The following is a 13,865-nucleotide window of genomic DNA, read 5'->3' as shown; positions in this document are numbered from 1 at the left end:
CGGAGGAGGACAGCTACAGGGTGCACCGGGGGCGCCAGTCAGGCCGGCGTCCGTGTCCACGGGTCCCTGTGGAGGCCAGGGCGGTCCATAAAGGTGCTGGTTAGGGCACCATGCCCCCGCCCCTCTGGTGAAGGGCCAGCGCCCCGTCCCCAGCCTGCGAGGATGGGCCCTTGAGCTCCAGGCCAGATGGCTGTCTCGTCCTCAGTCACCCACAGTAGCCCGTGTCGCAGGGGCAGACCGGCACTCCCCAGGTCCCAGGGCCTGCCTGGGGTCGCCTGCCTGAGAGCTCTGTCTGGGGGGCAGGACCCTGCAGGCTCACGGCCGGTGGACAGGCAGTGCCCTGGACAACGGGAGCATGACGCCGAGTCGTCTCCTGCCTCAGTTTCCCGTCTTCCGTCAGGATGCTGAGCTGGGGGGTCGTGTCTGCCGGTCAGCCCTGGCTTCCTTGGGGTCTGGCAGCATGATGGGATGTGGCCTCCTGGCCCTCTGAGCCACTCAGCTGGGTGGGAGTCACCCCAGACACGCAGGCAGGGATGTTCAGGCCACGGCTCCAGCTCCCCGGCCTCGAGAGCCCACTGTTGCTGAGTCTGGCTTGTGCGGGACTCCAGAGGGAGCCAGTCCGCCCAGTCATCCACACCCCATTTGAATCAGAATTTAATTTTAAAAGCAGTTCCTCCAAACCCCCATCTTGGAGCCACATTTGACCCACCAGGGTTGAGAATATTTGAGTAAAGAAAGATGTTCATTCCAAGAGGCAGACCTGTGTGGTGAGAAGCATGGCATTAGAGCCAGTCCTGACGGGAGCGGGGCCGACATGAACCCATTTCACAGATGAGGACACTGAGGCTCGGAGGGTAAACCTCGCCTGAGGTTGGAAGCCCGTTGGGGCAGAGCTGCGACACAGAGCCTCTGATTTCACAGTCTATGCTTGGCACGTCCTTGCAGCTGGGGTTTACGAGCGTGGAGCTCCTGACTTGTACTTCCTGGTCCACGCGGTGCGCGTGGTGGGCGGGGGTGCCGGGGTCCACCACTCCGTGTGCAGGGTCACTGCGAGGTGAGGCCTATGGGCAGGGCCTCCTCCAGCTGCTGCAGCCAAAGGATGACTCTGTTTCAAATGTGCGGTTTCCAGTGAAACCACTGATTTCTGCATCAGCCTCTTCACACTGTTCAGGGCTTCCCAAGGCAAGAACGCTGAGGTGGCTTGCCGTTCCCTTCTCCAGTGGGCCACGTTTTGTCAGAACTCTCCACCGTGACCTGTCCGTCTTGGGTGGCCTCACACGGCACGGCTCGTAGTTTCACTGAGTTAGACGAGGCTGTGGTCCATGTGATCAGTTTGGGTAGTTTTCTGTGACGGTGGTTTTCATTCTGTCTGCCCTGTAATGGAGACGAGTAAGAGGCTTGTGCAGGCTTCCCAATGGGAGGGACTGGCTGTGGGGGAACCTGGCTCTTGCTCTGATGGGCAGGCCCTTGCTCAGTTCAGTTCAGTTCAGTCACTCAGTCGTGTCCGACTCTTTGCGACCCCATGAATCGCAGCACGCCAGGCCTCCCTGTCCATCACCAACTCCCAGAGTTCACTCAAACTCAAGTCCATCGAGTCGGTGATGCCATCCAGCCATCTCATCCTCTGTCGTCCCCTTCTCCTCCTGCCCCCAATCCCTCCCAGCATCAGAGTCTTTTCCAATGAGTCAACTCTTCGCATGAGGTGGCCAAAGTACTGGAGCTTCAGCTTCAGCAGGCCCTTGCTTGGTAAATCTTTAATCCAGCCGTCTGCTGACGGGTGGGGCTGGAGCCCCTGCTCTCCTCAGGACTGCTGCTGCCTGTGACCCCGACCCCGCGGCAGGCCACTGCCGACCCACGCCTCTGCCAGAGACCCCCACAGGCAAGTCTGGCTCCGTATCTTCTGGGGATCACTGCTTCTTCTTCCTGAGTTCTGGTACGTACACAGAGAATTCCAGGAAAACATCCACTTTTGCTTCATTGACTATACTAAAGCCTTGGACTGTGTCGATCACAGTTAACTGTGGGTAATTCTTCAAGAGGTGGGAATACCAGACCACCTTACCCGCCTCCTAGAAACCTGTGTGCAGGTCAAGAAGCAACAGTTAGAACTGGACGTGGAACAACGAACTGGTTCAAAATTGAGAAAGGAGTGCATCAAGGCTGGATAGTATCACCCTGATTATTTAACTTCTGTGCAGAGTACATCATGTGAAATGTCGGGCTGGATGAAGCACAAGCTGGGATTACTGGGAGAAATACCAACAACCTCAGATATGCAGATGACACCACCCTTTCGGCAGAAAGTGAAGAAGAACTAAAGAGCTCTTGATGAAAGAGGAATGAAAAACGTGGCTTAAACATTCAAAAAATGACGATCACGGCATCCGGATTCATCACTTCATGGGAAATAGATGGGGAAATAATGGAAACAGTGAGAGACTTTATTTTGGGCTCCAAAATCATTGCAAAATCACTCCAAAATCATCACAAGCCATGAATTAAAAGACTCTGCTCCTTGGAAGAAAAGCTATGACCAACCTAGACAGCATATTAAAAAGCAGAGACATTGCTTTACCAACCAAGGTGTGTATAGTCAAAGGTATGGTTTTTCCAGTGGTCATGTATGAATGTGAGAGTTGGACTATAAAGAAAGCTGAGCGCTGAAGAATTGATGCTTTTGAACTGTGGTGCTGGAGAAGACTCTTGAGAGTCCCTTGAACTGCAAGGAGATCCAACCTAAAGGAAATCAACCCTGGATATTCATTGGAGGGACTGACGCTGAAGCTGAAACTCCAATACTTTGGCCACCTGATGCAGAGCCAACTCATTGGAAAAGACCCTCCCTGATGCTGGGAAAGATCGAAGGTGGGAGGAGAAGGGGACGACAGAGGATGAGCTGGTTGGATGGCATCACTGACTCTATGGACATGAGTTTGGGTAAACTCCGGGATTTGGTGAAGGACAGGGAGGCCTGGCGTGCTGCAGTCCATGGGGCTGCAGAGTCGGACACGACTGAGAGAAGGAACAGCCGCAACTGCAGCAGCTGTGCTGGGCGGCGGGGGCGGGGGCGGGGGGGAGGGGAGGGGCGGGGCGGGGGGCGGGGCGGGGGGCGGGGCGGGGGAGGGCGGGGGAGGGGCGTGGGCGGGGCGGGGCAGGGGCGGGGCGGGCCGGGGGCGGGGGGAGGGGAGGGGTGGGGCGGGGGCGAGGGGCGGGGGCGGGGCGGGCGCGGGGCGGGGCGCGGGGCGGGGCGGGGCGGGGCGGGGCGGGGCGAGGGAAGGGGCGGGGCGGGGCGGGGCGGGGCGAGGGAAGGGAAGGGGCGGGGCGAGGGAAGGGAAGGGGCGGGGCGAGGGAAGGGAAGGGGCGGGGCGGGGCGGGGCGAGGGAAGGGGCGGGGCGGGCGAGGGAAGGGGCGGGGCGGGGCGCGGGAAGGGGCGGGGCGGGGCGCGGGAAGGGGCGGGGCGGGGCGAGGGAAGGGGCGGGGCGGGGCGGGGCGGGGCGGGGCGAGGGAAGGGGCGGGGCGGGGCGCGGGAAGGGGCGGGGCGGGGCGAGGGAAGGGGCGGGGCGGGGCGAGGGAAGGGGCGGGGCGGGGCGGGGCGGGGCGGGGCGCGGGGCGGGGCGGGGCGGGGCGAGGGAAGGGGCGGGGCGGGGCGAGGGAAGGGGCGGGGCGGGGCGGGGCGGGGCGAGGGAAGGGGCGGGGCGGGGCGAGGGAAGGGGCGGGGCGGGGCGAGGGAAGGGGCGGGGCGGGGCGAGGGAAGGGGCGGGGCGGGGCGAGGGAAGGGGCGGGGCGGGGCGGGGCGGGGCGCGGACCTCGGCCTTCTGAGAGCTGAGAGTACCCGGGCAAAAGAGGAGGAGAAAAAGATCGCGAGATGATTCCAAGCACTCTGTTTGAAAGGAGCAGATTTCAGAGCTTCTGTCTCCTTGTAAAATCACGAACACGTCCCCGACGGCCTTACACCGAACGGAAGCGTCTGGGTGACTGCCTCGCGGGCGGGCTTCCCCGCGCGCCCGCCGCCGCGTCCCCGTCCACGGTCGCACAGCGCCATGTGTCCACGGGGGAGCGCTCCGGAAACACCGCTCAGGTTCCCTGCTGGGCAGACTCGGAGCCTGGGCTCCGGCTGGATTACGGTAGTGGGCAGAGAGGATTAGCTCCTGCCAGCGGGCGCTGGGAGCTGCCCTTTCCACATTCTGCCGAGCTTTAAAAATAGCAGCGCCGAGGGGCGGGGGAGCGGAAACGGGCGGAGCAGACACCTCGAGGGCCCAAGTCGGCTGAGGCTCGCCCTCCGTAGGACGTCTCCCCTGCAGCCCGGCAGCCCTGAGGCCCGAGGCCCGGCACTGAGGGCCCGTCGGGCTTACTGAAGCGGGACTCGCGGAGCGGCTGCAGGCTGGCGCGGACGCAGGCTCCCTGGCGGGCTCCCATCTCAGGGGTTCACTGCGGCAGCCAGGATGGGCGGCATGACCCCCCACCCGCACTTGACAGCCTGGGACCCGCAGGCGCACACAGGCCCCGGCGCGGGAGGAAAGGCAGGGCCCCCTGGCGTGGTCTCAGCACCGCCCGCGGCGCTGTCTTGTTGCCCTGCTTCTTGCCACAGCTCCAGAACGTCCGTCTCACGAAACTTCAGCCCAGAGAGGCCAAGTCCCTTCCTCAGGGACTCGCAGCTAAACCTGTGTCGGGCTTTGTGGTGAAGAATCCAGCTGCCGGTACAGCAGACGCAGGTTCAATCCCTGGGTCAGGAAGGTCCCCGGTGGAGGAGATGGCAACCCAACCCCTCTAACCGTGCCTGGGGAATCCCACGGACAGAGGAGCCTGGCGGGCTACCGTCCCGGGGTCGCAGAGTCAGACAGGACTGGAGTGACTCAACCACTCTCACCTCGGAGCTCCTGGCCCTGCAACCTGGAAACAGCAGCCACCGCTCAGCCTCTTCTCCGTTCTCCTCACATTTCGACCCCGTCGAAGTACTGAGCATCCAGCCTCCACCGCGGCTTCCCCAGAACGCCGTGAGCCCCTCCCACTCAGGAGAGCCATGGATGTTCCACGCGGTTGTCCGGCCAAGGCCGCTGGTGGGGAAGGCGCGGAGGAGGAGCCTCTGACTGCTCACCGCAGGGCCCCAGCCCCCTCCGGCTCTTCCGCCGGGAGCGCCCCGTCCTGTGCCAGGCGGTCTGCCTTCCAGAACCCAGCCTGTGTTGTCGCTGCACCAGGACGCGCTCCAAGCGCCTCCTGGCTGGTTGGCATGCACGCTGGCCGGCCATATGGCGAGTTCCGGGCACCCGGGGGGCCGAGGTGGGGCTGGCCTTGCTCCCACTCACAGCTGCAGGGGGCTCCGCTCCAGGCACCCACCCCCGCCACCCAACGTTTCCGGCGTGCCTGCGTTGAGGATCGCGCCCTGCTCCTGTGGCCTTTGTGGCTTCTGCCCACGCGGCTGGGAGGCCAGGAGGCCGGGAGGCCTGGGGGCCTTGGCCACGCTGAGGCGTTGAATCATCACAACCAGGGCTGCAGACAGGCCCAGCCTCCCCCGCCGCCCCTGCGGACCTGGCTGTCACTTCCCTGCAGGCCGGTCCTGCTCTGCGTCTCGTCCCCGCGCACGGCTTATCCCCACAAAAGACTCGTCTGTTTCCAGCAGCTGAGGGTCTGCCAGTGCCTTACAAATAAGCCTCGAGCCGCAGGAGGAGCCTCTCTTGGCACAGACCTCTGCGCAGGGGTGACCACGGGGGCCTGGCTCAGCCGGTGCCCTGCATAGAGGTCTGCTCACCCCCTCCCCTCCCCGTGTTCCCCACTCCCTGCCCCCTGCCCCCGCCCCCTGCGACTCTGGCAGGAACATCTCTGAGCCCCAGAGAGGCTCTGCGCTTCCCTGACAGCTCAGCTGGTAAAGATTCCACCTGCAATGTAGGAGACCCCGGTTCCATTCCTGGGTCAGGAAGATGCCCTGGAGAAGGGAAAGGCTACCCACTCCAGGATTCTTGGGCTTCCCTGGTGGCTCAGCTGCCTGCAATGCAGGAGACCCCGGTTCCATTCCTGGGTCAGGAAGATGCCCTGGAGGAGGGAAAGGCTACCCACTCCGGGGTTCTGACCTGGAGAATTCCGTGGACTGACTGTATGGTCCACGGGGCCGCAGAGAGTGGGACGTAACTGAGCGACCTTCACTTTCTGAGAAGTCAGGCAGGGTCCGTGCGCCGCTGCCCGCGTTCCCTCCTGCAGGACCACAGGGTTATGGCGGCCAGGACGCCTGCGTGCGCGGGCCGGGCTGACCCCTCAGAGACCCCGTGCTGCTGCTCTGTAACTCCCCCTCGAGGCCTGTCCACTCTGATGGTTACTGGAAGAGGGTCACGGAGACGTGGTCGCCCAGGAAGGCCTCTCTGGGGTCAGGGTGGGTGCTGGCTGCTCAGGTGCTGCGGGCCTGGCCTTGGCGGGGGAGGCCCCGTCTGCCTCCTGTCCGGGGTGCAGGACACTGAACCTCGGGCAGGTCTAGGAAGACCTCAGAAAGCAGAGGCTGCCAGCATTGGGTAGGCTGGCTACCTGAGGGGGCTTGGTCCCCTGAGCCTGTTGCCCTGTGCAGGAGTGTGGGCTCTGCCCTGCCCTCCTGGCCGCCCCCTCCGCCCGCCCGGCCTGCCCTCCCCCCGACACCCAGGTCTCAACCCGTCAGTGTGTACACGGGGCCTGTCAGCCTGTACACGGGGCCGGTCAGCGTGTGCACGGGGCCCGTCAGCGTGTGCACAGGGCCTCTGTGCCCCAAGGGTGGGAAAAGGGCCCGGGGCAGGAAGCCACTTGGGCTGTCCGAGCAGTTAACCCAGAGCCATGTCCCCAAGGGGCTTGGCGGCTGGTCAGTGGGCAGGCACCAAGCCACTCAGGCAGGATGCGGTCTGAGACACCTGCCCTGTCTCTGCTCCAGCGAGCAGGCCCCTCGCTGTCCCCTCGGGGGTGGGTGGAGTGACACCAGAGACAAGGGCAGGGCCAGGGAGACCCCCAGGGCTGGCTCAGATCCCGAGCTGCAGGCAGAGCCAGTGTCAGAGGGGGTCCTGAAAGGCGGATGGCTCAGGAGGGTGGACCTGGCTGCCCGGCATGTCTGGCACAGGGGCGGCCGTGGCCTTGGGTACACAGGGCAGTGGACCAGCCTCTCGGGACGGCAGGTGGCTGCTGCATGAAGCCCAAAGCCTCCTCGGGCCCCCGTCCCTGCACTGACTGACCCCTAGCGACTCAGCGGGTTAACCCTGGCGACCCTGTGTCAGGGGAGACTCATACGTGGACCCGCGCCAACCCCCGCGCCAACCGCTGTATCGTCGCCACGTGAAACCGTCGACGCCAGCCTACGCCGCGCTCACGGGAAGGGGCGCAGACTGAGGCTGAGCCTGTCTGGGGGCCCTGGGCGTGGGAGGGAGGGTGAGGGGCTGGCTGGCAGGAAGCCGAGGCGCCCGGGTCCGTGCGGGGGGCGGCTCCCCGGGGTCTGACGGACACCCCTCTCCCCGCAGGTGGACAGCTACAACTCGGACCCCCTGGTCTGCCGGGCGGGGCTCAAAGTCTGCTTCGGCATCCAGCTGCTCAACGCGGTGTCGCGGGTGGAGCGGGCGCTGCCCAAGCTGACGCTGCCTTTCCTGCTGCTGCAGGGCTCCGCCGACCGCCTCTGCGACAGCAGAGGCGCCTACCTGCTCATGGAGTCGGCCAAGAGCCAGGACAAGACACTCAAGGTGAGCAGCTGCCGCCGCCCCGCATCAGGAAGGCCGGGGTCCTGCCCTCGGGAGGCGCGTCCCGGGTGCTGGTGAGGCGTCAGCTGGCCGTTCACTCCCCGGGGAGCGCCCGCGTGTCAGGCCCAACAGGACGGAAAAGCGTCGTTTCCGGTGGGGAAGCCCCCCGAGTGTCTTCCCTCTAGACCAGGAAGCTGGCTGGCTGCAGGGACGGGGAGAGAGCGGACCCACAGGCTGTGTCCGCACTGAGTGGTGGCCAAGTCTGAAGGGGGCTCATGTGTGTGTGGCTCCCAACCCTGGCACCCTCCCCTCGGGCACGGCCACATGGGTGCCCGATCTGGGGCTGCCCGCTTGGCCACGGGCACACCGGCGGTCCCTGCGGTGCCGCGCCTGCTGCGGGGGCCGGGGTTGTAGCTCTGCTCTGCCCTGAGTCCTCTGCCCACCCACCCCCTCCCCAGCTCTGCTCCGAGGGTCGGCCCTGGCCAGCCGGCGGGCAGAGGGGGACTCAGATGAGCCTGGGATGGGGGCGGGCTGGAAGGAGATGGTATCTGGGGGAGGCGGCCCTGGGGACCGCAAGTCCTATTCTGACGCTCCTGAAACCGGGACGGAGGACTGAAAGCGGGGGCTCAGAGGTCTACACCCCGTGCTCACAGCAGCCCCGAAGAGCCCAGTGGGGTCCATCCCAACAGCGGAACGTTACTCAGCCTCGGAAAGCGGGCGGGTGGGGGTGGGGGGGGTTTCTGATAGCTTCCTGGTGCCACGTGCATGGACGCGCCTGGAGGAGGGCTGTGCTCAGTGAAACGAGCCGCTCACAAGAGCGCAGGGTGTGTGCCGTTCCACCCCCAGGAAACGAGCAGAGCTGACGAAAGTCATCGCGGTAGACGGCAGAGGGAATCCGCTGTGGCCCTGTGGTTGGGACTCGGTGCTTTCAACTGCCGGGGCCCTGGTCGCAGAGCTGAGAGCTTGTAAGCCATGTAGCTTGGCCAGGAGAAAGAAGGGGGAGAAAGTAACGTGCTGTCTCCAGGGGCAGGGAGCAGGGCATGGAGCGGGCGTGTGGCGGGGCCAGGCTTTAGCTGTCACGAGCACGCTGCAGAGCCGCCTAGGACGCCGCGCGCCCCCAGCCGCACACGCAGCGGCGGTCACGGTGGTCAGTTTCCTGTCACGTGATTTTAGCGCGGTCAGCGAAAGGAATTTGGAGGCGCCTGTTAGAAATTGCCGGGGATGGCAAGGAGGCGGCTGGTTACACACGCGGAGAGTCCGGAAGGAGGTGGGACTGGAGATGGAGATTCTGAGGCGTCGACCACGGGCGGCTCCTACAGCCTGGGGCCTGCACGGGGTTCTGGGGGGCCGTGAAGGGAGGAGGCCAGAGCCCCCCCATCCCGCGGCCACACCAACCTGCAGCTCGGGGTGCCGCGTGCTGCCAGGACCACCGCGTGGGGGAGGCTGGGGTCCCGCGGGGAGACGAGCACAGACAGGGCGGGGTGGCGGGGGGACGGTGTTTAAGGAAAGGGCCTGCGACCGAGGAGGGGCGTCCGTCTGCCGGCTGCCCGCTGACCAGCCCTGGCGCAGGGCAGGGGTCCTCTCTGGGGTCCTCGCCACCCGCTGTGGCCCTGACCGCCCATCTCTCCTGGTTGCAGATTTACGAAGGTGCCTACCACGTCCTCCACAAAGAGCTTCCCGAGGTGACCAGCTCCGTCTTCCGGGAGATAAACACGTGGGTCTCGCAAAGGACAGCGGTGGCGGGAGCAGGGTGCCCGCCCTGAGCCCCCCGGCCAGCTGTGGGGCCACTGTCAGCAGGCGGGCAGAGGAAGGGCAGGGGCTGGCTTCTCAGACGTGGCTGAGACACACACACACCCCCCACAGATTGGAGAAACCCCTAGCACAGCTGACTCAGTCAGTCTTGTCACCTGTCAGGCTGTCCACCACAGGATCTGCCTTAAACGGTGGACGCTTTATGCAAAAACTGGAGCTCACGGCACTTTCCAGAGAACGTGCTGGAAGGCCTGAGGCCACACGGAGCCCTGCCCCGCCTCTCCTGCCCTGCAGGGTCCCAGGACCACCCCCCCCAACCCCAGCAATAACTGGAGGGTGCCCTCCCGCCACCCCGCACCCTGCCTGTGCCCCTCTGGCCATGGGACGCGGGGCGGGTCCACTGCCCAGGCTGACTTGCGTGCCTGCAGAGGCTGGGAAGTGCCCGTGGGCCTACACTGGCCTGCGTCGGCTCTGTGAGCCCTGGGGGCTGGGCTGGGCCGGGGGCCGGGGGCCTGGGTGTGGGAAGGGGGCCCCCCCACGCCCCTCCTGGGTGCGTGGGGGCGGCTGCTGCTCCGACTGCTTACCCGACGCTCGGAGGGCCACTGTGCTGGACGTCTGTTCAGACGGGGAGACCGTAGGTGGGAAGCAGGGGTCTTGACGGTGGAGCCACTTCCAGGGGCCGGAGCCGGTCCCAGGTCGTGCCCTGCCTGAGGCCCCAACAGGAAGGGTGATTGGGGCCCCCACAGCCGCCCCTCACTGGTGCCCCGCCCGTGCCCCCCACCCCTCCCTGTTCTGGCCGGTGTGGTAATCGGGGCCCTGCTGCCAAGGGGGTGCTTTCAGTGTCCGTGTGAGCGTGGTGGGGGCACTGCGCCCCAGGAGGGGAAGGCGCGGCCCCTGGACGTAGGGCTGGGTGGGGCTCGCCCCAATTCTCCAGTGTTGGGAGCTGCTGCCCCGCTGCGCCCCGCTCTTCTGGGGAGGTCCCCCGCCTCCATTCCAGGGCCCCCCACCGCACGCTGAGCCAGAGCGGGCCCCCCAGTGAAGGAGCCCCGTGGGCTCAGGGGGGTACTGGCCAGGTCCCCACGGAGAGTGGCTTCGTCGCCCTGTTTCTCTTTGGAGGAGGAAAAAAAATGTAGAAGACGCCCGGGGGCTCCGCCTGCTGCCCTCCTGCACCAAGGAGCCGTATAGACGCCACGCACCAGCCCACACCCGGCCACCGCTGCGCCTCATGCGGAAGCGTGTCACCACGGCGGGCCGCTTCCCACGCCGAATGCCGGGCAGGCACGTGGTCTGACCAGGACTCTTTCAACGCATGGACTTATGTTCTTTGAAAGCTTTCAGAGGTGCACATTCAGCCGTCTTCAGCGATCTGGTCAAAGAATCGCCCCATTTGAAAGATGTTCCTCGGATCCGGGACTGTTTTCCTCACCGGGGTGGGCCGGGGCACGCCCTCCATGGTCAGGGTGCAGATGGCTGTGTCTGGGGCCCCGTCCTGGCAGTACCAGCGAGTGCTCAGTCAGTCGCCTGCCATGGTGAACCCGGAACCCCTGGGCCGTGCCCGCCCGGCCCTCGGCGGTGCAGGGGAGCCAGGTGTGCACAGGCCTGGCCCTGAGGCGGGCGGAGCACCGAGGCCAGGGAGAGGCGGGCGGCCGAGCCCGTGTGGACCCGTCACTCAGGCCGCCTGGGCCACAGGAAGTGGTTCTGTGCGGACGGGCTTTCCAGGAGATGCTGCCCGCAGCCACTGGGGGTCCCGGCCCCCTGGGCCCGCTCTTGGTGGGGACAGGGTGCTGACCCTGGCGCCCCCTCGGCCCTGGTGCTCAGACACCCCGCAGGCCCCCGCCCCCCTCACCGACCACTGACACCCCCCATAGGACCACAGCGACTCCACAGTTTCCTGGCTTGCTGTCATCCCCACGGCTCAGCTGCCTCCTCCCTCCCCGTCTGCTGTCAGTGAGGCCCTGTGTGTCGGGTAACAGATAGTGCAGGACCACACAGCTAACCCTAATAAACCACGGTTTCTGACGCTGTCGTCTGCCTGTCTGTTTGATCGACTCCGGGCGGCCTCCTGGCTGACCATGCTCTGTGGGCCCCCGACTCCTGACGGGTTAGGAAGACGGCCTGGCCCCCCGACCTGGGGCTGTCCCACTGCCTCGCCCACCCCAGCTCCCCCGCGGCTGAGGCAGCGATCTGCACGTCTGCCTGCATCCCGTCCCCCGAGCCCCAGGCGTGTCCTGCCGACCGGCTCCCTCCAGCCCTAGGCTGTCCCCGCCCACCTCCTGTCCCGCAGGGCGGCCAGGGTGAGTGTCCGGGGACTCAGACTGTGGCTTTTCCGGCCCCAACCCTCCAAGCCTGTCGGCCCACGGCCAGCCTTCGGGGGACCCTCAGAGCCCTGTGCCCTCTGGAACTGAGCTGCATGAACTGGGTCTTCATAACGGTCTGATCCCCGGGTCCAGGGCCAGTATTGCTGAGAGCTGGGGAGAGGCGCTGTCTGGGCCGGAACCCGGTGTTGGGGTCATGGGTGCAGGCCCACTTCATGGCGGACACCCGCGCCCCCACCCAAGGCCGTCCCTCCAAGGGCCCTGGGTTTACTGCGCTGCTGCTGTCCTGAAAGTCTCAACCGCCCTGCGCATCTCTCTGCCCCGAGTCCCGGGCCACCCGCAGTCACCACTCTGAACTCCTGCGGCGGGCGGCCCGTCCCGCATCACTCGGGTCTGCTGCTGGGGTCTGTCCTGCTCGTCTGGGGCGTGCTCCTCTGCCGGCTCCTCCTGTCGGGTGCTCTGTTTTCCATCTCTTGACCTGGGTGAGGTGGGAGCGTCCTGGGCGTCCCCTCTCCCTGGGCGCTGATGGGGGCTCTGGTGGGCTGGCGGGTGGCCTGGCCCCTGCCCTGTCGATGCTGCTGGCGAGCGGGATCTGGTCACGTGGCGTCCGCTTCCAGAATCCTAGGGCCCCCGGCTAGTGCCAGCTCACTGGGGGCAGAGTCGGCCCAGAAGTCTGGGCTGCGCCCACCCCCTGGTGGGGAAGCCAGGCCTGGGGTGGTGATGCCCCCTACAGGCAGGCGAAGCTGGTCCTGGAGTGGGGGACCACTGGTGGGGGGGGCGCGGCTCCTGACACGTGGGAGGCCTGGGGGATCCTGAAGCTTGCGTTGGCTGCTAGTGTGCAGGGCTGGGGCCCAGCTGGTCCTGGGAGTTGGGGGGGGCATCTGGGTCTGCTCTGCTCTGGGTGGGCCAGGTCTGGGGGTGTGGGACTATGGTTTCCTTTTTGTGATTTTTATTTTATGTGGGAACATAGCTTTTGCCAAAAACTCTATGAGTTCAGCCGCTCAGTCGTGCCCGCCTCTGCAGTCCTCGGGGTCGCAGAGTCGGACACGGCTGAGCAACTGAACTGACGGTGTTTTGGCTTCCCAGGCGGCGCTAGTGGTGAAGAACCCACCTGCCAGTTCAGGAGACCTAAGAGATGTGGGTTCGATCCCTGGATCGGGAAGATCCCCTGGAGAAGGGCATGGCTACCCACGCCAGTATTCTTGCCAGGGGAATCCCCTGGACAGAGGAGTCCGGTGGGCTACAGTCCGTGGGGTTGCAGAGTCGGACACGGCTGAGACGGCAGCACAGCACGTAACCGATTCAGGGCTGCGCTTCAGGGGCGCAGCCGAGTGATCCGGTCTCACACCTGCAGACGCCCTTGCTTCCTCGGACCCCTTTGCTGTGCAGGTTATTACCGAGTTCTGAGCAGCACCACGAGGTCCTTGTTGGCTGTTGTGTGAGTCATGTATCTGTTCATCCCACCCCCCGTCTATCCCTCCCCGCGCTCCCTGTTGGTAACCTTGTCTTTTAAACCTGAGTCTCTATTTTGTCCGTCTGTATCACTTTTTAAAGATTTCACGCAGAGGTGACTGGTGTCTTTGTGTTACCTGGCAGTCTCCACGCCCACCCGTGTTGCTGCAGACGGCGTGGTGCTTTCGGCTGAGCCGCTCTCCGCGGCAGAACGCGTGTGCGCGTCGTCTGCGCCCGCTCCTCGGCTGACGCCTCGTTTCTAGCCTTGGCTGTTGTTAGCAGTGCCGCTGTGAAGCCTGGGCTGCACGTTTCAGACTGTGGTTTTCTCTAGATGGTGCCCAAGAGTGGGACTGCCGAGTCATACGGTAACTCTACGGTTGGTTTTTTAAGGAACTTTCATACTGTTCTCTGGAGTGGCTGCACCAGTTTACATTTCCACCAGCAGTAGAGGTGGGCTCCCTTTCTCCCCTCTCTCCAGCGTTTACCGTTTCTGGACTTTCTGATGACGGCCATCCTGGCGAGTGTGAGGTGACGCCTCCCTGCAGCTCTGATTCGCATCTCTAATAGCCGTGATGCTGAGCAGCTTCTCCCGTGCCTCTTGCATGTCTGTCTGTCTGTCTGTCTTCGTTGGGGAAATGTCTGCGTAGATCTCCTGCCCATTTTTCATGATTGT

The 13,865-nt window shown here is 65.1% G+C and overlaps 1 protein-coding gene across 3 annotated transcripts in view; it reads left to right on the top strand.

Moving 5' to 3' along the window:
- Positions 1-11,439, top strand: part of MGLL (monoglyceride lipase) — an 89,526-nt gene extending 78,087 nt beyond the window's left edge. For 2 of the 3 annotated variants that reach the window (XM_052641681.1, XM_052641673.1), the window contains exons 7-8: positions 7,461-7,676; positions 9,311-11,439. In XM_052641681.1, coding sequence (XP_052497641.1) covers positions 7,461-7,676; positions 9,311-9,436 — 342 coding nt within the window. In that variant the 3' untranslated portion in view covers positions 9,437-11,439. The remainder of the gene's footprint in view (positions 1-7,460; positions 7,677-9,310) is intronic. The other variant, XM_052641689.1, reaches the window with a different exon arrangement.
- The last annotated feature ends 2,426 nt before the right edge of the window (positions 11,440-13,865 follow it).

This window comes from Budorcas taxicolor, chromosome 1 (assembly GCF_023091745.1).
Source record: "Budorcas taxicolor isolate Tak-1 chromosome 1, Takin1.1, whole genome shotgun sequence".
Lineage (NCBI taxonomy): Eukaryota > Metazoa > Chordata > Mammalia > Artiodactyla > Bovidae > Budorcas > Budorcas taxicolor.
Note: the sequence above shows the minus strand (reverse complement) of the source record. Positions and strands in the feature narration are given on the sequence as shown.